This window comes from Prionailurus bengalensis, chromosome D3, assembly GCF_016509475.1.
Source record: "Prionailurus bengalensis isolate Pbe53 chromosome D3, Fcat_Pben_1.1_paternal_pri, whole genome shotgun sequence".
In the NCBI taxonomy this organism is placed as follows: Eukaryota; Metazoa; Chordata; class Mammalia; order Carnivora; family Felidae; genus Prionailurus; species Prionailurus bengalensis.
In genome coordinates, this window is record NC_057356.1 from 29,032,615 (window position 1) to 29,056,539 (window position 23,925).

A 23,925-nucleotide genomic window follows, 5' to 3' on the forward strand; every position below is an offset into this window, starting at 1 on the left:
GGATGAGGGAAGCCATGGGAAAGTGAAGGGTCACGGGGACACCCATCCTTGTGGGCAGGGTGGACACCGTCAGGGGGAGCTATGAGGGAGGTGTGCCGGGGAAACGGCGCCACTGAGATCTGACCCCACACCATCATCTCCGTGTGTTCGTATCGCTTTTCTTGACTGAATGAGTCTGGGAACAAAAGTCACTCACTCATCTGTTCACGTCCAACTTGTAGAAATACTATCTTACTTCCATCGAATTTGACAAAAGTAACAATCCTGCCCAGGGACAGGAGGACATTAACACTCACGCCTGGGGCCGGACACTCATGTGGGGCCGGAAGGTGCACGGTTCGGTTCCCAGCTGCACACACAACCCTCGGAGCTTCCTGGAGTCACAGGAAATTTGACTCACATCCTGGGGTTGCCAGCTTTTTGTATTAAGGCCACCCCTGACGCCCTGAGTAGAAGGCAAAATTCTCCCAGCATAGGGGCCCCTGCGTGGCTCAGTTAAGTGACCCACTCTTGATTTTGGCTCAGGTCATGATCTCGTGGTTCGTGGGTTCGAGCCCCACGTGGGGCTCTGTGCCGACAGCGTTGAGCCTGTTTGGGATTCTACTAAGTAAAAACTTAAAAAAAATTCTCCCAGCTTAGATACAGTTCAGGGCCCATGCTGGCTGAGGCCAACTCTGGGCCTGGTTCCCAGAGCTCTCGGAGGCCTGCCCTCTCCCATCGTGGCCACTTAGGGGTTTATGGCTGCCTTGGTCTGTTGCTGCTGTAAACAAACCCACCGTCCCCCTGGGAAGGACAATGGTGCCCTCAGTGGTCTCTGCCAACCCCAGCTGTTTGGGAGACCTGTGCAGACGACCGCGCTGGAGGCTGAGCCCTGGGACCACAAGACTCGGGAGCAAAAACTGCTTTATTCAGATCTGCGGTCAGTTACAAACTTGGTTTGTTTTTTGGTCACAGGCCCCAGAATGCCATTATTCTGAGTTCACATCAAAATACAAAGCTCAACATTTAGTTTGGAAACTTAAAAAAACCCAAAACACCCAAAACAAAGGTTTGGTTTAAAATCGTCGTTGAGATGTTCTCTCTGGTGCGTCCCCCGTAAGATGACTGCATGTGCTTGAGACCCTGTGGGGATGACTTTCGACAGAGAACATGAAATTGCTGTGTAGTAGGAACATTCAAATGTCATCAAAAAGTTAGTGTCTTTGCACTCGATTTTACTGAAGGTACAAACAATGCCTCTGACCATCTTTGGTTGCAGCACCAGACGATGCCCAACTCCCATGGCCCAGCCACATCCCCTCTGCCCATGGGACAAGCGAGCCTGTCCCGGATGAGGCAGTGACGCTGGGCTGCCACCAAGCAACGTGCTTAATGGCTTGGGGGCCAGGAGGGAGCCAGAGGTGAAGCACTGTCCCACTGAGCATCTGTGCTCCTGGAGGATCTTTTCTTCTAGAAAGTGGAGCTGTAGGGCCCAGCCCCAGAATTGCTGGCAATGCGTGAAGAATGACCCTCACTTTGCCAAACGCGATGGCAAAATCTAGGCTTAAAGTTAGGAATCAGAGAACCATCCTCTAACTTTCTCAGGAACCTCTAGGGTTTTGGAATCTTCTCTGGAACCAGACACTGAGGGACCGTCCTGCTGTCGGCAGGGAGAGGAGAGGCACGCCACCTTGTCAACCTTAAGGATGGCGAGGCCCCTCCTGGGCAGCACTGCCTCCCAGGCCTCACACAGCTAGACCCTGGGGTGTCAGGTTGGAGAAAGGCCTGGAGGCCCATTTCACTGCAGGGCCTGTGGCTGAGGGAAGCAGGGAGGACCGAGTGGCTGGGTCCGGCACCGTCCTGTGACACTAACAGGCCCTTTGATGTCACTCCCTTCCTTGCCAAGCCTGGACCACACCCTTCCGGTTTCATCTCCTCTTACGCGTGGCATGGCTCCGTGGCTGCAGGAAAGTGGCCCCCTAGCTCGGAGGTGGCCTCTCAGGCTCGAGGGAGAGGCTGTGTGGGCCTCTCGCTGGCGGCCCTGCATCGGCACCCGGCCGGAGGTCAGAGATGGTGCAGCTTGCTGCGCTCGGTGAGCAGCGTCATGGCCACAGCGTAGAGGAGGTAGCCCAGCACGAGGAGCAGGGCGCAAGGGAGGGGCCCAATACAGAACAGGGAGGCCACGAAGAAGGCCAGAAGCAGCGAGAGCAGCGTCCGGTAGCTGCCCAGGAAGCGCAGGCTGAGCCTAGGGCCCCGGGGACGGCGGGCCGCACACCCTCGTGCCACCGGGCTCAGCAGGTGCCTGTCTGCCAGCCCGGGCTCCGTGAGGTGGTACCGACAAAAGCTGCCGAGGAAGTCGGCACGGGAACACAGGGCTGCCATCGGGCCTGCAAACTGGGCAGAGACAGAGGCACGGGGAGTGGGCGCGGGCAGGGCCGCACGCTGCCCCGGCCTCTCCCCGAGGGTGGCAGGACCGGAGGCGGGGGCGGCCCTCCCGCGTGCACTCACCCTGCGGTTGATGGCGGAGGACAGCCGGAAGAGCACGCGGACCAGGCTGGCGATCTCATAGCTCCGGATGGGCTGCAGCTCTGAGTCACCCTGGTACTCGATGTCAAACCTTCGCAGCCCATTGATGATCTAGAAGCAGCAAAGGAGGCGAGCCCCGGGTGAAACCTGGGCCGTGCGAGCAGCCCTGCGAACACACCTCTGCGACGCCTCACAAGTGCGGTCTCCGCTGCCGGGCCTGCCGGGACAACAGGGCTCGGAGGCTCGGCCAGCGGGAGCCACGGCCACGCCGCCAGGAGAGCGGAGCCCTCCGGGGTGTGGCCCTTACCTGGTACCGGCCCAGGGGCGTGAGGATGAGCCCGTCCTCCCCCACGACGCAGTCTGGGAGCTGCTTCTTCCCATTCTCATCTTGAGTTGTCCCCAAGGCAAGCGTGAGCTGGGTGAGCTGAGCCTCGCTGAGCTGTGAGGGAGGAAGCCCCGTGAGGAGGCAGTGCCGCTTCCTGCTACCTGCCTTCACTCTCGGGGTGAAGGGAGGAGACTGGCCCCCCTGGGCCTCTAACGGCGACAGCAAGGGGGCCCAGACGTGACATCGTGGGCACGGGCTGTATCTCCCACGGGCTGGGCAGGGGATGAGGGCCGCGGGACCGAACGCCAGGAAGGGGACAGCTCCCCCGGCTCGTACTCGGAACATCTGGCACAGGTACTCCAGGGCCTTCTCCAGGTACTCGTCTGTCTTGCGGACACTGTCCTGCCCCATCTCGTCCAGGTCGTTGGCTGCGTAGGAGCCGTTCGTGTCTGTGGAGCAGAAGCCCAGCCACGACAGAAAGGGGCGGCCGGCCGTGCTCTCCCCGCACTGGTCAGAGATGGACTTGGCAGTCTGCTTGGCCTGCGTGATGAGCTGAGCCAGGCGCAAGACCTGCGGGGCATGGGGGCAGGTCAGCCAGCTCGGGTGGTGCCACCGCACGCCACCCAGCCACCAAACAGGCTGGCAGGCGGACCTGGGGGCCCCCAGCAGGCCAGGAGGAGGCCAGGGTCTTTCAAGACTAAGACGTGCATATTCTCTGTGTGTGTGTGTGTGTGTGTGTGTGTGTGTGTGTGTGTATTTCCTTTGGAGAGACACAGAGGCAGACTGTGAGCAGGGGAGGGGCAGAGAGAGAGGGAGACACAGAATCCAAAGCAGGCTCCAGGCTCCAGTTGTCAGCACAGAGCCCGATGTGGGGCTCAAACTCAGGAGCCCTGAGATCATGACCTGAACCAAAGTCAGACACTTAACTCACTGAGCCACCAGGCGCCCCAAGACGCCCATATCCTAAATGTGGAAACTTTCTAGCAAGTGCTGCCTTTATCATCAGAAAAAACGTAGACCGCACTGAAAAAAGAAAAAAAGCCAAGGTACAGCAGCGTCCACCAACACCCAACCTTCCTCCTTCCGTACAACACGTGTGCTCTCCCTGGCCCTGCTGTTGCCACGGCTTCGGGACGGCCGTGTGGCCTGGGGGAGCCCCAACTCACCAGCGTCCGCACCTCGGGCCCAAACATTGGGGTGTACTTGCAGTCCTGGCCCTCCAGGCTGTAAACGTGGCTCTTCACCTTGAAGGAGGCGTCTGTGACGGCTGGGGGCCACGAGGACAGGAAGCTGCCGGTGAAAGTGGGAGCTGTGAAGAGTCGGTGCTGGCGGTGTGGGATGACGAGTTCTGGCTCCAGGAACAGCTGTTCCCCTGGAAAGCAGAACCCGACTCTGGCTTCAGCTTCCATGGCACCAAACAGCCAGTAGCCGCTGGCTGGCTTCCTGGGTGCCGCTGAGGCTTCCGAGGGATAGGGACCGAGTGGCACAGGGGCCCAACTCCTAATGTTCCTGGAGCCCCCACCAGTCTCAACAGGAAGGCCGACATGCACAAAAGAAAACCAGAGAAGCTAACACCCGATAAAGCCATCTAAGACACGACACGGGCCAAGACTGCTTTCTGATGCCACCAAGAGTCACCAGGGAGACACAGCTCTGAGCTCTGCTTCCCCCGCCCAGCACCCCCGCAGCTCCTGCCCGGCACGCGTGCCACAGGGAAGGCAGGATGCCGCTAGGCTCCGATGTCCACCCCGCCACCGTGCACCAGGAGTCCCCGTGGCACCTCTGCCAGCCCACCGCGAGCCCGTGAGGCACATGCAGGGTCCGTGGGTCCCTCTCTAAGTGCTGCTTCCCTCTGGCTGAGGGCTTACCTTTCTGGATCATTTCAGCCAGGTTGGGCTGGGCAAAGACTTTGGCCACTCGGAATACCATGAGCGCGTTCTTGGGGCTGACCAGGTCGGTGCGGAGCGCGCGGCTCAGGAAGCCCACAAAAAGCTTGGTGTACATCAGCAGATTCTCCTGCACAAAGGGTGCCCTGGGGACCAGGCAGTGCATCAGGGCTCAGAACTCCCACTGGAGGCAGGACTACACCAGTCTATGCCCCCGCTTCACTAGCGCTCTCTTCCTTGGGTTCCAGGTTCTCCCCTGCCACGACCTCATCGTGGCTGAGGGACCAGGGGTGGGGGAAAGGGAGGAGGCACAAGGGAGGCAGGGAAGACCTAGGCCTCCTATAGACGGCGCAATCCTCTGTAGGATGCGGCCCTTCCCGAGAGGGCCAAAGCCTCCGCAGCAGAGGCTGGCCCGGGCACCAGAAGGAGCACAAGGAAGGCAGTCGTGGAGAGGAGGCGCTGGCGGAGGCTGGGGGGTTGGCCGTGAGGGCGGGAGGGGAGGCGGTGGTGGCTGCTATGCAGAACGCTAGTGAAGACGGGTCGAGGGGTGCTTGGGGGCGAGTGCAAACATACATCTGAGGGGAGACAGTCAACGGCAAGGGGACAGCACAGAGGAGTCACCAGCTGTTTCTGTGGGAGATCAAGCCCAGGGCCCAGACAACAAAGCACAGTCAAGGAGGGAGGGGCCTGTGCCCCACCTGGAAGCAGGTCCCCCTAGGGAGGACAACGGGCCGGGGCTCACCATCTCTCCGACACACACCGGGCCTGGCAGTCGCTGCTCTGAGCCTGCTTCTCAGGTGCATACCTCCAGGGCTGTAGGTAGCTCAGCCACATCTCCAGGACCTGGTGGGACACGTGTGCCCTGAGGGCCTGGAGGCTGGCATTCTGCTGGGCTGTGGGGCTGGGGCTTTGGTCCAGATCCTTGGGTGGCCTGGAGCTCGGCTCCCGGCAGGCAGCTCAGGTGAGGAGGGGGTGATCCTAACCGTGGGGCTTCGGTTCTCCTGGAGGTGTTACCACGTTCTCTTCCCACCCGCCACTCCGAGAGGGAGCAGGAGGGAACTCCGCATCCCCTATGATGTTTCTTTTTTCATCTTTAATTAAAATGATTTTTTTAATCTGCAGATAGCTGACACACAACGTTACATTAGTTTTAACCCTTAGGATATGTAACCCTCGTGCCAGCCCTTCGGAAGTGAGTGTGGAACGTGTGGAACACAGGAATGCTTTCCCCAGCTGAGGGAGCGGAGCCTGTGATGCTCAGTGGGGCTGGGAACCCACCCAGCGTGGACCCACTGGGTTCCAGGTCAGGGCAGACAGCTTTTCTGTACCTGGGGGCTGGCTCTGAAAACTCAAATGAGCAGAACAATGTGACCCACCAATGTGACCCTCTGCGGCAATAGCTGATTCCTTCCTGCATCCGCCCCACGGGACCTCCCTCATCAGGCACAGAGGGCAAAGACAAAGAAAGCAAGATGGGGCTGACACTCACGGCTCTGAAGGACGCATCCAGGGGCCAGTGGCCAAAGCAGTGCTGCAGGAAAAGGTAGAGTTTCTGCTGGACAAACCTCGGGACGGCGGCCCTGCAGGGGAGGGGAGGCGAGGAGAGGGTCCCCTCATAGGTGAGCCAAGTGGCTCCCGGTTCCAAGGGCCAGCTCTGCCGGGGTGAACACTGGGCACCCCTGAAGGCAAGGCCTCCTATTTTGGGCCCCATTTTTCACAAAGAAACCAAAGTTCAGAGAGATTAGGGAATGTCCCAAGGACACACAGCACACAAGCGGTTGACCTAGCATGGCTCCTGTGACCACCTCTGCTTGGGTCACCACACACAAGTCACCTGCTCTGCTGGCCCCAGTTGGCCTAGGAGTCAGGCCACCGTCCTGGCCCTTTTGACAGAAGGACTGGGGGAGCAGAGGGGAAGAGGAGCGGGAGGGTGCAGCACAGAGCTCAGTCTCCCATGACAAATGAGCCACTTTGCAGTGAAGGCACTCCCAGCCCATCGGCTTTCCTGGGCATTCTGAGTGCGGTCAACGTAGATCTTCCACTCTGCCCACACTGGGGAGGAGGGGACAAGACAGGGCAACAAGATGGGGCCTCTTTCTGGCCAGCCTGGCTCTTTCTACTGAAGACGGCAGGCCTGGAAGGAAAGGCCGTGGCAGCCAGGCAGCCCCCACCCGCCTGTGGAGCCAGAGGAGGCGTCGGGAAACAGACCCAGGAGGGGTCAAGGTGATTTCCCACCTGCCCCACCCTGCAGACGCCTCACAGGCCGACCCCACGCCCTAAGGATAGGTTACTGTGGGCAACAAGTATGTGCAGTAGGAGGCAGTGGCAGCCAGGGACACGGGAGGCCTGTGCATGCCCTGTACCCACCGTTTGAACTCCTCCAGGGGACTGGTGGCGTGAGAGTGGGTGGAGGGAGAGACCTGCTCAGGCTTCAGGCTGTTGGAAAAGGCGTGCAGATGCTTTAGCAGCAGGCGCACCACCAACACGTGCTCCTCCGTGGGTGTGAATGACTCCTGAGGTTGAGGGGGAGCTGTGTCAGGACCCAGACTGGTCCCAGGTGGGGCCCCCAGGCCTGGCCATGTATGTCCCGCCCAGGACCACTTCTCCCCGACAGGATGTGTGGGCCACCCACAGGGCCCTCCCTGGGCCTGGCACGCAGCAGATAGACCTCGCATGCCAGCTCTGAGACCCGCTAAGAGCACGCAAGGCAGGGCGGGACGGCTTTGCTAAAGCAGACCTGAATGCTTCCCTGTGTGCTTCCAACCGCTTCTTGCACCCTCTGTGGTTGACTCGGGTCATTGCTGCCCGGCCAAGTCCTCAGGGGTCCCCCCCAACTCCTGGCCAGCCAGAGGAGGAGCAGGGGGCAAGGCAGGCCAGTATCCCACCCTGGATCCGGACTCAGGGTCTCCTGCCTGCCTCCCAGGTATATGAAGACAGCTCGCTGGGGCCCATGGCTTCCTTTTTCAGGGAGAAACACTCCCAAATTCCTTCTCCTGCTGTAACCCTCACCCTTCCATCCACTTCCTGTCCTGGACACAGCCAGCTGGGGCTTGGCGCAGGGTGGCCCTTCCTCTATTGCTAACAGCCCTGCCGTCAGCACAAGACAAGAGTGCTTTCTATCTTGTCAGGTGAAATTCTCATTCACAAGGTTCAGGTAGGATCTTTAAGACCCAGCCCCGAGAGGAAAGCCTGTCTGCTGGCTCTTCTGTGACGGAATACAGGATGGAGTCTCCAGAGTGGCAGAGGATGGCACCGGCAGGATACGCTGCCTCCGGCTCCCAGCTCTGGGGTGCCCGGACGCGCTCCTCTCCCCACACTCACCCCCCAGGCCTCTGGGACCCCCACAACCTCGACAGAGCTTCTGGCAGCCTAGTCCAAATCCTGCGCAACGTTGAGGCTGGCACAAGCCGTGCCTCCTGGCACAGCCCGGGCACCCAGTCACAGCCCCACCACTGCCCGCGGCACTGCCTTCTCCGCTCTCCTTGCCATGGATCTGTCTCCACAGGCCTAGGCAACACACCACACGACTCGATATGACTGCGGGGGAAGCTACGGGGCTTCAGGAGATTTTCTTCTGCTTATCTGTAAGCTTAGGCGATGAACTTGCATCATTTGAACAACAAAAAAAAGTAAGATATTTTCACAGTAACGGAGGATCAGAGGGCACTGTTGCCAGGCTGTGACTCCCCCCAGGAGCCTCCCCCTTTCTCATTCCTGGCCCCTCGCCGACCCACCCACCATCTCCCTAGCGGAGGACAGAGCATTGGCACTGAACCGGGAAGCTCCTTGGGCTATCTTCCCTCTGGACAGAAGCCAAACCTTCCTTCTCACCCCCCCACCCTCGAGAGCCAAATCCCCACAGGAATCCAGCCACCGCTGCTGTAAGTGGGCCTCCTCCACCCGCATGGCCGTTAGGGACACTTTCCCAAAGCCAGTGGCATTTCTCACTGGGCCCAGCCCTTCTCAGCTCAGCAACCCTTCCCATGGTGGGTGGGGGGAGGGCTCTTCCCCCTCCTGCTGTGCACTTTTCTCCAGGGATGCTGCTCTTGGCCAAGTGAGCCCTTCCCCAACACATGCTGGAGTGGTACCACTTCTGTGCTAAACCCGCCCCTGCTGGCCCTTCTGGATCATTCTCTTCCCTCTTCCCTGTGGCTGCTGCTTCTGAGTGGGAACCCTGTGCGCACTCACCACCCCATCCCAGCAAACGTGATTTCTTATCTTGTGCTCAAATATCAGGTTAAATGTGGTGTGCTCCCACTGAGGGGGAACTGGACAGACCCCTGGCCTCGAGCATGGGATCTAGATGCATGCTTTCTGCCCAAACTTCCTGACATTCATCTCATGAATCCATGAACTACCAGACTCCATCTGCCCTGAAACAGCCTGTAGTCCTGCACTCCATCTACCGACCTCAAGACTTCAAATCCGTCCACACTGGTCATCTCTGCCTAAAGCAGACCAGTCTCCGTGAGGCCCTCTCTTGCTCTCGCCTACCTCTGTGGGAGCACAAAAGTCCACAAGAGGCCAGGCCCCAGCATGCTCAAGGACCAACAGCCTCTCCAGGCTAGGGGACGAAGCCCTTGTCCTCCCTGCCCCTTGGCCTCACACAGGCTTGGGACTGACAGACCACGCCACCATGAGCCTTGGGGCTTCCCTGGGCTCAGTCAGTTCCTAGGTACCAGGCCCGCAAAGCCAGGTGAGTCAGGCCACTGCGAAGGCCACACTGTTTCCGCTCCCTCAACCCAGGGCCAAGCACAGAAGTCACCAACTCCCAAGAGCCTACCACATTCCAACTGGCTTGGGGCTTGGCCAGGCAGATCTGGTGGCCTCACACCCCAAACCCGGGCTAGTCTACCAAGCTGAGGGCTGAGCCAGGCTAAAGACGGATGCCTGCCACCATCCCCAACACACACTGGCCTCACTCTGCTTGGAATTGGCCTGAATCACCCCAGTTGGCCCCCGGCCGGACCCTCGCTTTACCACTGCACTGCCATGCGCTCCATGGCTCACACCACAGGGCAGGGGTGAAACAAAACAATATGAGAGCGGCCAGTACTTGGTAGGCGTGGAGGGCCTGGAGGCTGGGTTGGGCAGGGCTGTGGAGGGCGCTGGAGACACTGAGTCGGTAGTGCAGAACCTCCAGCTGAGAGACAACAAAACAGAGAAGCCAAGAACAGGCAGGGAGGGCAGAGGACAGGGCAGGGGACAGGAGGGGAGAGACCGGGGAGGGGACAGCAGGGAGAGAAAGACAAAAGTGAGCCCAGAAGTAAGGAGAGAAAACAAAAAACAAAAACAAAAACAAAAACAAAAGCACGTCAGTGACAATCCAAACAATCACAGCCCAGCAGCCTCAGACCAATGGGACACCACCCTCTCAGCCGCCCAGACGGAGCCCTTCCTGGTGGGCAGACTAGAGCCAGGCCCAAGGGGTGCTCTTCCACCTGCCAGGCAGAGGGACAGACAGACCCTCAAGGTCACTTGGGCAGCCTCCTTCATGTCTCTGGGGCCTGAAGTTCTCTCCAGCTCCCTGAGGTCAGCCTGACTCACTTTCCTTCCAGAGGGTCCTGCCCTCCCCCAACCCTGAATGCTCTGTGTGCAGCGTGTGCACACTGGAGCCCACCAGGATCCCAGGAGTCCTGCTGGGACACACTGATGGCCACCAAGGCCCTGAAGGCCCCGAGGCTCAGAAGAGAAATTTTTGAGGAGCTAGTTCCAGATGGAGACCTCTTTGCTCAAGAAAGAAAAATTTGTAACTTATTGGACTTCCCTGTGTTGTCCCAAGAAGAAATTTACCAAACTGATATATGATGAGATCAGTTCCTAGGTGTCAAAGATCCAATCAGCGACCCCTCCTGAATGGGGCTGATTCCCAGGGTGGCACAGAGGCAAGCAAGGTTTAGCTCACCAGGCCTGACACCTTCCACACCCCACATTCCCGAAATCGTTAAAGGTAACGTGAACACTCATGGGTTCGAATCCTGGGAGACCCACCTCTCGTACCTCACCAGGACTCCCCAACTCCAGACACACAGAGCCCTCCATCAGTCCCGACGGGCCCCAAGAATCTGGTCACGGCCACACACACCCAGAGGCAGCTGGAACCCTGAGGCTGGGACAGCCTGGGCCATGGGGGATGACAGCAGAGCTGGCTTAAGCTGTCCACCCCTACCCCACCTCTGCCCTGCCCCGCTGCAGCGACAAGGCCTGCTAAAGCAGTCCCCTTTAGCCAAGCACAACCCAGAGCCGGCCCTTGCACACATCCTGCCCTGGGAGGGCCATGCCTCCCACCGCGTACCATGCTTCACACGGGAGAGGTCAGAATGCATGTGCCAGACCTCGAGGAGACAGGCACAGCCACAGACGCGCAGAGCAGGGGCAGGAAGCAGCACAGCAAGGAGGTGTCTGCCCTTCATGGCCTTCCTCTGGGCCAGACCCGGGCTCAGCGACAGCTCTCAGTGAGGAATCAGGGAGCACATGGTTCCCCTGTTGGGGGTCTGCCCAGCCTGCAGGAACACAGTGCAGGCCCCACAGTGTCCTGCAGGAATATGCGGTCTTTACCGACCATCTGACTCTCCTGAAGCCCTCCCTGCCCAGTAAGCTGGGGCAGAGCAGAGGCCCGGGCTGTAAGGAGCGAGCATACACTCCGGACCCAGGCTAGGCATGGAAGCACCATGGGACCTCTCAGAGCTGCGTTTCCTGCATCTTTCACATCAGGAAAACTGACCCCAAGGCTAGGATTTCCAAACGGCACAGCACAGGCCTGGGTAAATGGTAAGGAGCCTCAGGTGAAGCAGACCTGCATGGCTGTCCTTCTCCCCTTCCCACACACCAGGTTTTCTTAGGTTTTGCTTTCAGCCTCAATAGGAGGCAAAGACAAATAGGAAACAAAACAAAACAAAACAAAACAAAACACAACTAAACACCTCAATGGGTACCTGGTGGGGGCTTCCCAGTCGCCCCCTGACTACCAGTCATTCTGAGCAGCTCTCCCCTGCCCTGTGGTCTGGCCAAGAGGAAGCAAACGTGAGGAAGAAGGGGAAGGCTCCCCTGCTCCGGCAGGGACGGCCCACCCTCCTCCCTCGTATAGGGCTCGGGATCCTCACAGGAGACAACCTAGAGGACCTCTGTGACTGGCAGATCTGCTAAAAATGACAGTGAATGTGCTCCCCCTGGCTCAGAAGACAGAACGAGCAGATGGGAAGGCAATGCAGCAAAGCAGCCCCGGCCTCTGCAAAAGCCACATGCACAGGGGCTGAGTGAGCCCCCAGGGCCCTAGGGGGAAGCCTGGCCCCTGACCCCCGTGCACCAGCCAGGAACATGCAGCCAGTCCACTGTGGAAGCAGCAATGGCAGTGCAAGCACTTAGTAACACGAGAGGCCCAAGACAGAGTTCTGGCTTTTCCTCTGTTCCCTGTGATGTCAAGGACAGAGATTTGGGTCACTCTGCACTTTAAGAGAGCAGTGGTTGGGGGCTGCTCCCCAAATGGGTACTCAGAAGGGCAGCAGAGAAGCAGAACCGGTTGCCAACACTTTGCAGAACCACCACCACTTGCTGGAATCACAGAGGGAAGGTCACAGGCCACCCCTGTGAATTTTAGCCTATAGAGTGTTAATTCGTAAGGAATCTCTCAAGAATTCTGTCTGGCGTTGACAAAAGCAAAGTCTGAGCAGCAAACACAGAAGTGCACAGAAGCCACAGATCACACAGTTGGTTACAGGCCCCAGTTCACACGTTTCAGGCGGTTTCATGGAGCGTGAACCTAGGTGCCCACCCTGCCTAGTAAGAGGCGAACAGAGCTGTTGTACTCTGACGCGTCTGCCGGCCCTGGGAACGTTCCAGGGACACAGCTGCCTTCACGCCTCTGCAAATGAGCATGCTGCCCTGTGAGGGAAGAGAAGGGAAAAAGAGGAGGAGACAGGCCAGGCTGCATGCAGGGAGGCATCAGATCCCACCCACTGCAGAAAGGGCTGCCTGCCAATGCTCTGGAGGAGGTGGAAGGCAGTACGGGCACCAAGGTGAGCGAAGTCGGCCGGGTGCCACCTCAGCAGGAAAGCAGGAGACGCTGTGATAGCAGAGGGAACAGGCCCGGATGTGACTCCCAGAGGCATCCGCAGCTCTCCTGGCCCCAGAGCACGAGCACCACAACCTCAGCCATTCCGGCTGCCAGGGAGGGGGCTCTGGAAATAGCATGGGGAGGACCCCAGAGAGGACAGGCCTCCAGCCCGCAGGGTGCAAGCCCACCCCAGAATGAAACCCACCTGCCGTCCGGCATCAGAGTAAGGGATGATGGTGAGTTTCTGCTTCCCACCATCCAGCCCTTGACAACGAGCTGAGATCAAGGACAAGAAGCAGCAGGTGGACCAGGCACACCAGGGCCAGAGCAGAGCGGGTGAAAAAGTGTGGCAACCTACCTTGGCGTGAGGGGACTGCATTTTTTGGTACATCTCCAAGGAATAATGATGAAGCCACATTTCAACAAAAACCTGCAAGAGAGCACCGGATGGTCAAATGGTTTCCATCTAAGGTATCACAGCCATTCCAGGGGCAGTTCTTTTCAACCAACGGTGTTGGGAAAACTGGATATCTACATGCAAAAGAATAAAGCTGGACCTTTACTTCACACCATGAATAATAAATAACTCAGAACGGATGAAAGGCGTACATGTAAGAGCTAAGACTTAAAACTCTTAGCAAAAACTGTGGGCAGAAAGCTTCAGGACACTGGACTGGGCTATGATTTCTAGCTCTAAAAGCACAGGCAACAAAAGAAACCAGACAAATTGGACTTGATGAAAATTCAAAAATATTTTGCACGTCAGAAGACATTATCCACAGACAAAGGTCACCCACAGGATGGGGGAAAGTATTTACAAATCGTGTATGTGATAAAGAACGGATACCCAGAATAGAAAGACAACTCCTAAAACTCAACCACAAAAAAATAAAGCCACTCAATTAAAAAATGGGCAAAGGACTTGAACAGACATTTCGCCAAAGACGTACCAATGGCCGGTAAGGACATGAATAGATACTCAAATCATCAACCATGAGGGAGGTGCAAATCAAAACCACAGGGAGACACCACCTCACATCCATGAGGATGGCTATACTAAAAGATAGAAAATGATGGGCATTGGTAAGGTCGTGCACCGCTGACAGGAATATAAAATGGTACGGCCACTGTGGAGAATGGTATGGCGGCTCCTTAAAGTATGAAATAGAACTATCACATGACCCAGCAATTCCCCTTCAGGGTATATACCCCAAAGAACCGAAATCAGAGTCTCTAAGAGATATCTGTACATCCACGTAGAAACAGCTATTCACAATAGCTAAAATGTGTTAACAACCCAAGTGGCCATCCATAGATGAACAGAAACACAAAAAGGGGAATATCCACGTGACAGAACATTATTGAACTCTGGGGCACCTGTGTGGCTCAGTTGGTTAAGCATTGGACTCTTGATTTCGGCTCAGGTCACGATCTCACGAATCATGAGATCAAGCCCTGTGTCAGGCTCTGCGCTGAGAATGGGGCCTGCTTAAGATTCTCTCTTGCGCCCCCTCTGCCCCTTTCCCCTGCTCGTGTGCATGCGCCCTCTCCCTAAAATAAAACAAACAAACAAAACCAAACAACAACAACAAAAGCGCTACTGGGGCAGGGGTTTAATATCCAAATGATGGTGATGACAGGAAACATCTCCAGCAACGTGGGAACAGGTTGAAAATGTCGAAGGTGGGGAAAGCTTTTACACGGATCCAATGGAAACTGAGCAGCGCTCATATTACCATGAGAAAGACAAAAGTCTTTGGAAAGGGGACGCTGGGATGAAAAATACTACCAATGACATACAGGTTAGACACATGGGCACGTTTCTTCTAGTCTGATTCCCACACGCCACAGCAGGAGAACACCAACAATTCAGAACCACTTTCAGGCTGAGGACAGTCTTTAGGCCTCTGCCCCTGGGGGTGGAAGGTGGCCAGGCAGTTTATTTTGAAACAGAAGATGAGAAGAGCCTCCTCGCGCTCACCTGAAGCAGAGTTTCTGACCTCCAGATCTCATGGGAGGCAGGGTCTGCATTCACAGATGTCTGATGAGAGATGTGTCGCTTTAGGAGGCTGGTGTGGTGGAGGCCATAAGAAGCGAAGGGCATGGTTGGTGTTCTGAGGGAGACACAGGAAAAGGCCTTCGTTAGGGGATCCTGCTGGCACAACCAGGGGCAATCTCAACATCAACATCACTGGCAACAGTAACCATTACCACTTGTTGAATCATAGAACGACCCCCAAATCCATACAAATCCATATCGATACACACCATCAACAGACAGGAAGAAAAGTCTTTCCTACCACAGAATGCCCACTGATAACTATAGGATGAAACCAGACAGCTACCATCTGGCAACCAACCAATTAATAACTGATTTGGCTGACGATCGTCAAGGGACACGAACACCACTGATAATTACAGAGTCTCAGTAGATCTTCCCAACAAATCCCTTTTGTTAATTAATTTAGGCACAAAGGACCCATTTAATTTTATGGTAGGAAAACCTGGCCAACACCCCCTTGGCCCAGCGATCAAGACAATGTTGCAAGCACACAGACTCCACGGGCTGCTGGGTCTAATCACTAGGAAATACCAGAGAACTTAAGATAAGGGCATTCTGCACACCTCCAGGCTGCACGCTTCAAAGGTGTTGAGGTCAGGAAACAGGGAAAGACTGAGAGAGTGTTCCAGACTGGAGGGGGACCAGAGCCAACCACACACAGAGAGTGACCCTCCCCCAGATCCCAGCCAGGTGGCAAACATTAGTGGGGTAGACAGTGCAGCCCGAATGGGGTTTGAGGATTAGATGGCAGCCGGGTAGCAATATTAATTCCCTGACTTGGATAGAAGTGCAGGAGGCTGTGTAGGAGAATGCACTGGCTCTTAGGAAATACACTCCAAGACATTAAGAGGGAACAGGCATTGCATTTATCACTTACTCAAATGGCCCAGGAAAAACACATACAGATAAAGAATGGAATGATTCACAAACGTAGGTGAAGGACTTATGAAAGTTTTTTGTTATTGTGGCAAGTTTTCTAGAAGTCTGAAATTCTATGTTAAAACAAGCCAACAAAATCGGGCCCAGAGAACAGCTGGGCAGCTGAAACCTGCCTCTGAGAGGGTGTGAACCTGGCCAGCCCTGGTCCTTCTTGGCCGCAGCATTACTGATGCCGGGGCAGCCTCTCCCCACCTCCGTGCCCCCACCTCCTCTTTTCAATCCCCCCTCCTTGGGCACATCTGTGCACACATGTGAGGTCTGGGTCACAGCACGGCACATGTCAGCAGATGTGGGGTGGGCCTGAACCTGCCTCCCAGGGAAGAAGGCACACCAGCAAGACTGAGGAGGGTGAGGAGCACAGCTGGCAGCTCCCAGGTCAGGAGCGTCTCCTGGGGAGAGGCGGCCAATGAGCCACTGGCTAAATGCACCCCGCCAAGGCCTCAGTTCACCCTCGAGTTGAGGCTGGCTGTACACTCCCGTCCTGCACGGTCTAGCCACAGCCCAGCCTTGGACTGGCACGAAAGGCTTTTTGCCCCAGGGCCTCTGGCTCAGGCCAAGGCCTGGTCCTGCAGCCTACACACATTCTTCCTGTTCTTATTCCTCCACATGTCAGCCCTGCTGTGGCCTGCCCACAGCCCCTTTCTCTCCAGCACCACCTGCCTAGTGCCATCAATCAGCCCTGGCAACACACCGCTTCAGTGTGGGGCTTGGATGCACATGTGGGGAGGGCTGCTGTGGGCAGAACCCAGCCCACTCCCAGACCAAAGCCAGCCCTCGTCCTTGTGGCCACAGGACCTAATCACTGAAAACCCACACAGATGTCCTCCTTTACCCTCCTCTCCAGTCTGTGCTAGGGCAGCTGGGGTTGAGATCTCAGGCATAAGAAAAGTTGGGACACCATGAACAAAGAGTGGCACTACTGTCCCTATGAGCAATGCCCGCTGACCAGACCACCCCCTCATGGAAGAACCAGGCCTTAAAGGCTAGCCACAGGGCTGGGCCACCCCAGGCCAAGGGCCAGGGCAACCAGAGAGCCTTACCTGGGAGCAGGTGAGGGGTTGGGCCCCCCAGGACTGGAGGAGAGTGCGGGGAGCACACTGCCTTCTGTGGGCAGGAACCATGACAGGTATCTGTCCACGAGGATGAAATAGGCACAGTCTGAAGTTCGTATGTGGAGAGTCCCAGGGAGTGGCTGGAAAAGCAAATCTGCATTGGTGTGTAGCTCTGGGTGCCACCCTGGCTGCTAACCCCAGCAACTGCAGGGCTCAAATCACTGCACATGAGCCCTGGGACATGGGCCATATCCCAAGGGCCCGAACACAAGCACCTTGGGCAGTGCCAGGAGCAAAGTTCCCACCACAGGGGGCTAGACCCCACAGTCCTTTTCGGCACATGGGAAGATGATGTACAGCAAACTTCCTGGGCACCTCTGCCCTGCGCCCATGCCCAGTAAAGCACTTCCTGTGGGAAGCCTTCCCGACTACCACTCGAGGCACCCAGGTCACCCCACATGACCTGTCAAATCCGCCCACCAGCCTGTCATCCTCACTAAGTGAGAATGGCCTGAAGGGCGAAGGCTGGAGGAGGATGCAAAGGAGGAGCTGGAGAAATGAGGTGGAGACGGAAGAGAAAGAAAGTCCTAGGCCACAGCCCCCACCCTTCATGGGGGCTTTGGTAAAGAGCTGCTTAGGGGCATCCCTTTCGTACCTTTTGAGTGATGAGGCTCAACGCAAAGAAGAACATGTAGTACTCGAACGGATCTGACGGCAGTGTCAGGGGGCAAACAGGCAGGGGTTGTTGGACCACCCTCAGCATTACGTCTTGGCCACCCACGGCCTCCCCACCCCTGGGGGACTGACAAAGGATACTGAGGGCCAGGTTCAGGCCGAGGCCCCCCGTCGGGGGGAACTGGACCTTGTTGTGGTACAGGGGGCTGTCGGGGAGCACGCGCTCCTGGATGGATGCCTTCACGGGGCCCTGCGGAGAGAGCGTGTTGGGCTTGTGGACAGGCTCTGGCAGGGCACCCCATGCAGTGCAGCCTTTGGGAGGGGTGCGGTGGAGGCCACAGGCACTCAGACCCTGCCTGGGGGAGTGGTGCCGTCCTCTGGGTAGCACCAGCGCAAGAGGGCCTCCACTCGGAATTGTTCACGCCATCCTCAGGAACACCCGCAAACAGCAAGGGCAGCAGCTGTTTGAGTTTCTGAGCCTTGTCAAGCACTTGATGTTCCCCGTCTTCTTTGCTCCTCAAACCCCCTGAACAAGTCATCCCTTAATTCTGCCCTCTGGACCGGAGACTCAGAAAAACAGCAACTGGTCACATGGCCCTGCCTGCCACTCAGCCAGGTACAAACCAGGAGTGTGGCGCCTTCCCCATGGGCAGAGTTTGGAATGATCTTTAATTTTTTTTTTTTTTTTAACGTTTATTTATTTTTGGGACAGAGAGAGACAGAGCATGAACGGGGGAGGGGCAGAGAGAGAGGGAGACACAGAATCGGAAACAGGCTCCAGGCTCTGAACCATCAGCCCAGAGCCTGACGCGGGGCTCGAACTCACTGACCGCGAGATTGTGACCTGGCTGAAGTCGGACGCTTAACCGACTGTGCCACCCAGGCGCCCCTGGAATGATCTTTAAAAAAAGTAGCCACTGAAGTTCTATGTGCCACGGCCCCTGGGCCCTGAGCAGACATCATGGTGCCGTGCCCACTGCCGCAGCCCCTCAAGCCCTGCCCGCCTCCCCCACGGCCGCAGCCGCTGTGCAGGGTGCTCTGCCCGAGCACGGCTCTCACCCCACGGCTTACTTACAGGCAGGTAGGAAACCGGAAAGTCAAACTTATAGTCTTCCGCCTGGAGCTTATAAACCAACTTCATCATTGGGCCACTGGAGATGAAATTAAAACAACAAAAACAGGGCAACGAACTGCAAACCATCTTGCTTTGACGGTTTCTGAGTTTTGAGAAATTCAGTGCTTCAAGAATGGGATCACCATGAGGAAACATCCGGCCCCTCTCGGATGACAAACCTACCTACCCGGGGTCTAGAAACTCCATTGCAATGCTGTACTCCACAGGGCTCACTCGCCCCTGTAAGCAGCGGAGGTTCCAGCCAACGAGGACACCGTCCAGGCTGCCGAAAATGCTCTCTACCAGCCACGGGAAGATGGCGTGCAGCTCCTGAAATGGGTGTGCAGGGGAGGCTGCGGGCAGGCTTGCTGAGGACCGGTGCCCACTGCCCGGCTCCATGCCACGTGAGCCTCCCACCCAGTCCAGCCCCGTGCCACAAACTGCCCACCTTGTTCATGGAGTGTGTACACATGAACTGGAAATGTCTGGAGTCACTGACCACCCCTGATGACATTCCTCTGATCATCGGTGAGAATCCTTGTCCAGGCTAGCTGCCTGGGCTTACACTACTATTTGATAATTGGGTGTGATTTAAATGTATCTTTTCAGTATTTTCATCAGGGTTTCTCAATCTTTTTGAGCTGGATGCTTCCTTGTTGGGGCAGGGATTGTCCTGTGCATTTGGGGATACTTACTAGCACACTTGGTCCCTACCCACTTGATGCCAGTAGCACCCTCCCCTGTGTGACAACCAAAAATGTCTCCAGATGGTGCTAAGTATCCCATGCAGGACAGAAGCACCTGTGGCTGAGAACCGCTGGCCTACATGCTGACATGTTTAAATGTGTCCATACACGCGACAGTTACAATACTGGGTCAAGCCTCTGTCCAGGGCAATGCTCAGAGGTAGGAATCAGGGGCTTATATAAGAACATTTTTCAGGGGCGCCTGGTGGCTCAGTCGGTTAGGCATCTGGCTCTTGATTTCCACTCAGGTCATGATCTCACAGTTCACAGGATCAAGGCCTGCACAGGGCTCTGCCTGGACAGCACAGAGTCTGCTTGGGATATTCTTTCTGTCTGTCTCTCTGTCTCTCTGTCTCTCTGTCTCTCTCTCTGTCTCTCTCTCTCAAAATAAATAAATAAACTTAAAAAAAAATGTTTTTCAACGAGTATGAGACATGCCCCAAGGAGATGCTAGCACAGCTGTACCTTTGCTGGAAAATCCTCAATGACTTTAACCAAGTCTTGGCACCGCTGTGCAAAAGGCTTATTTACAGAGTCAGCTTTCAGGCTAGCCTAGAAGATAGAACAAACCAAAAAGATCATGAGCATATTCACTTGGTGGCTTTTGCGGTTATCCTGGCTCGAATCAAAACAGAAATCCAAATGATAGGTAGGAGTCAGACATACCACCGGCCTGGTTCCCCGGCACCTCGTGCCTGTGTCAGTGGCCTAAAGGACACGACTAGGAGACGCCTTGGCTCTCTACATCGCCAACTCTCAGGCTTCTTCCCTGCACCCTCTGTCAGGCATCCCCACTTATAGCAGAGAACTGCACATTTGCATGACCGAGGTGGCTTCCACACAATCCATAAGCAGGGGGGTCAGCTCCAGGGTCAGTCCCACAACCAGAAGAGGATGCTTAGGCGTAGGACACCCCTCAGAGACCACAGGGTACTCACTGAGTGTATACACGTGAACTGGAAATTTCCCATGTGACGACCCCCTGTGATGACCCCACTGTGATCATCAGTGAGGATGCCCAGCAAAATGAGAGTGACAGAAGGCCTCTTAACCAAGCTACCCTTTATTCAGTAGGTAACAAACCAACTAAACTCACTATCTTAAGAAACGAGGCACGCAGGTGAGAAATGATAGATAGCTTTAACCAAACGTTGACACTAATCATGAAGGTGATAGACAGGCTAGGAAATTCAGGACAAGAACGAAGGAAATCTACCCAAGGTCATGGGGTATGGATTAAGATCAGGAGAAAATATCGGAATGTGAACCAAGGGGGCTTTGCCCAAGGATACCTAAGGCCTTAGCCACCTCTAAATGAAGGTGGTGTCTCAGTCAGAGGTGGAAACCTGGGCTGTTGCAGCCACGGAGGGTGGGTAGGTTAGCAGCATGCCTGGTCTCTACCCACTCGATGCCAGAGGCACTGCATCTGTTGGCTCTAGAGGATGCACCATGGAAGGATGTCCTTCTGAATAAATGTTTACGAGAAGTATCTTCTGGGACCTGAAATTAGGAATCCTCACCCCTGATATCTGCCTCACACCTAACTTCTTGGTGTCATGTTTAATACTTAGAGTACAGTCCTGGTTGCCCCCAGCACAGCAGGGTCCCTGCCCCTCCATTGTCCAGGGATGACAGTACGATTATTAGAATATCCCATAAATGTGTAAAGGTTTACAAGACATGAAAATTCTGATGTATATCTTTTCCCGCGCTCCTCCCCAGACCTCAGGAAGCAGTAAAAATGGCATGTGAATCAACTTATCTTGTAGGTAAGAAGCTCCTCTTGTAGATAAGAAAAACAGGGCTCAGAGGTTGAGTAAACCCAAGGTCCTACACCATTAGGGGGCAGAGCCAAGCCTACGGATTCTAATCCCAAGTCCAACGTTCTTTTCCTCACATGCCCCTCAGAAAACCACCAGTGCAAAGTTCAAGTCAGTGGATAGGACTCTCAAGTCCCTCAGCTGTAGAACCATCATCTCACCGACCCTCACGCGGGCAACTGACACTTACCAGGAGGAAGCTGGGCTGCTGCAGGTGAGGGAACGCCATAGCAGCCTCCTGGGGAACGCTGAAAACGGCCACCTTAGGAAACCACTGTGGAAAAACCAAGGCGAAATCTCAACATCTGCCACACGACACTATACTACAGCACAGCCTGTGCTGCCAAGTTTCACGTTTTACAAAAACGCTGTTCTGATGCAGTACGTGGTGGCCAGCTTCAGAGCCGAGTTCGCAGTGGCGAATCTGTAAAGCTTGTAGAGCACTTGCTGTGTGGCACGCCTGGTTCTAAGGACCCTCCACGTATTTCCTCATTTAATACTCAGTGGTAGGCAGAATTTTAAAGATAGCCCTCCACGATTCAACCAAATGCTCATGCAGGTCCTGTGAAGGAATTCTGCAGACACAATTGAAGTCTCAAGTGGGCGGACCCTAAGATATGGAGCAGTTCCCATTGCCAGCCAGTAAGGAAATGGGGACCTTAGTTCTGCAGCCCAAAGGAAGTGGATTCTGCCAGCAACTCGAAGAAGCTTGGAAAGATTTTTCCTGAGAGCCTCTAGGTAACGGCAAAGCCAACCAACACCTTGATTTCAGTCTTGTGATATCCTAAGCAGAGAATCCAGCCAAGCCCTCCTGGACTTGACTATAGAACTGTGAGATAATAAATGGACGCAGTCTTAAGCTGCTAAGTTTGTTAAGCAAGAACAGACTATACTTCCTCACAACAATCTGCTGGGCCAATACAGATAAAGAACTAGCAGCAGAGAGGAGGTAACTCACTTGCCCTCAGTCAGCAGAGCCAAGACTCTAATATACTCATCTCCTAACACATCTCCCACAGAGACAGGTGGGTGAATCTCCCGAATGTCACCTGTGCTCTATGAGAATGAATGGAGGGGATGAGCAAGCTGGAGGAAGCTTTCGAACAAGCCACCAGAAAATCAGGAGCAACTCTTTAGATTCCCTTCTCTCTGACCACCCAGGTCAGAAACGGAAAATATCCAGACTTGAACAGGAAGGGAGCCTGCCGAGTCCCACTGATGATGGCTTTCCTGGCACAGCTGTGCCCACAGCAAGAGTAAAGGTGCTGAGGTGGCAAATGAAAGTGTATGTGGATGGAGAAAGACTAGATGCAAGGAGGCTGTGAGGCAGTGGAGTTGAGGGGAGATGTGCATCTCTGCTTCTTGGCAATATAAGCATCTTCCAGGTTTTCTTCAATTCTTGAGATTAGCTATCAAATTCAGGTGTCTTTTTTAAATGGTTATTTATTTATTTAGAGAGAGCACATGAGCAGAGGAGGGGCAGAGAGAGAGAGAGAGAGAGAGAGAGAGAGAGAATCCCAAGCAAGCTCTGCACTTGAACCCATGAACAGCAAGACCGTGACCAGAGCCAAAACCACGAGTGATCAATCAATCAAGCCCAACCGAGCCATCCAGGCACCCGCTATCAAATTCAGTTTCAAGGAAAATGTAAACACTTTGCTCCTGAACCAAGTGGCCAGGAGAACACTGATTAAGAAGACCAAAGCAGAAGGATCAAAGCAGCATAAAATCTTGGCCTGTTTGCAAAGGGCAGAGCTTTAGAGATGATGAGGTGGAAGCACCTCCTTCTTAGACAAAGCCTGCATAGGCAGCAGCTTAAGAACTGAGGCCCAGAGGCACCAAAACAAGGAGTATTTCCAAGAGAGGGCAGTGTCTCGTCTGCCCTGTTCTCTAACGCTGCCACAGCCTGGCTCGTCCATCACACCGTTCTCCGCTGTGTACCCACTTTACACCCACTTTCTTCAATGGCTGCTTCGGATCCTGTTGGGGTTTCTTCTCAGAGAGGCATCGCCAGTCATTCCAAGCAAATCACACTACTGCCAAGGCCTCCCTTTGGTTGCGCTCTGAGAAGCAGAGTATGTTCCCAGAGTATGCTCACAAGTATGCTGTTAAGTGAGCATGGGAGCTCCATATTACAGAAGACGAAACTGAGGCTCACAAAGGTCGGTCCACACAGGGAGGAAGAGTCAGGCGAGAATCCACACCCGGCTCTTCCTCCCACACAGCCTGTGGAGCCCAAGGCTCAACTTTAACTTGGATCTCTCCTTCCGCCAACCCGTCAACGAACGTTAACCAAGCACCCACCAGGACCGGGTGTGCGAGGCGCGCGAGAAGGTGGCACGAGTGCGCAGCCCAGGAAGACGGCATGAGCGCACAGCCGAGCCCTTGGCTTCCCAGCCTGCCCGCCCGGCCGGGGGCAGAGCTACCGGCGCCGGGCCTAAGGCCTGCGGCTCGCGTAGAAACGGAAATGACTTAGGCGGAGGTCCGGAAGGGGGGGGGGGCCCGGAACGCGGGGGCCGTCCCGCACGCGGCCCCAACCACTCACCTGTGGGACCCATAAAGTCGCCCGCCTAAGGGACGGAGACCGCCATTCGGCTGCCCGGCGCCGAAATGTCGTCATCAAGCTGCGCTTGGCGTCACGCCTCCCCTGGCCTGGCGGGAAACGCACCGCTACCTCCGCGAGCAGTTACCTCAAAGGGCGCGTGCGCAAAGTGAAGGCCGGCGGGGTTTATGGGTTACACCTCCGGA

The 23,925-nt window shown here is 55.7% G+C and overlaps 1 protein-coding gene across 10 annotated transcripts; it reads right to left on the reverse strand.

The window, feature by feature from the left end:
- Positions 1–886: 886 nt before the first annotated feature.
- On the reverse strand, positions 887–23,914 carry LOC122470482 (sphingomyelin phosphodiesterase 4). 10 transcript variants are annotated; one of them, XM_043558142.1, is made up of 20 exons: positions 23,723–23,914; positions 21,368–21,451; positions 19,823–19,909; positions 18,799–18,941; positions 18,573–18,648; positions 17,639–17,747; positions 17,478–17,530; positions 16,811–16,962; positions 14,751–14,883; positions 13,128–13,199; positions 9,773–9,859; positions 7,084–7,229; positions 6,206–6,296; positions 5,459–5,559; positions 4,699–4,862; positions 3,997–4,202; positions 3,167–3,400; positions 2,813–2,944; positions 2,488–2,616; positions 887–2,373 (listed from the first exon to the last, which is right to left on the reverse strand). In XM_043558142.1, exons 1-20 carry the CDS (start codon positions 23,795–23,797, stop codon positions 2,044–2,046), a joined length of 2,604 nt encoding a protein of 867 aa, XP_043414077.1. In that variant the 5' UTR covers positions 23,798–23,914; the 3' UTR covers positions 887–2,043. The 10 variants fall into 10 exon arrangements, with proteins under 10 accessions (XP_043414077.1, XP_043414078.1, XP_043414082.1 ...); XM_043558143.1 differs by lacking the exon at positions 23,723–23,914 and adding an exon at positions 23,482–23,650; XM_043558147.1 differs by lacking the exon at positions 23,723–23,914 and adding an exon at positions 23,134–23,430.
- Between the last annotated feature and the right edge of the window lie 11 nt (positions 23,915–23,925).

Excerpts from the sequence above, each read along its gene's own strand:
- LOC122470482 (XM_043558139.1), bottom strand. The coding sequence starts at position 23,797 with ATGACGACATTTCGGCGCCGGGCAGCCGAATGGCGGTCTCCGTCCCTT. Across the intron at positions 18,649-18,798 it reads ATGGAGTTTCTAGACCCCGG|TGGCCCAATGATGAAGTTGG; the intron begins GTAGGTAGGTTT and ends TTTCATCTCCAG. Across the intron at positions 9,860-13,127 it reads TGCAGTCCCCTCACGCCAAG|CTGGAGGTTCTGCACTACCG; the intron begins GTAGGTTGCCAC and ends GTTGTCTCTCAG.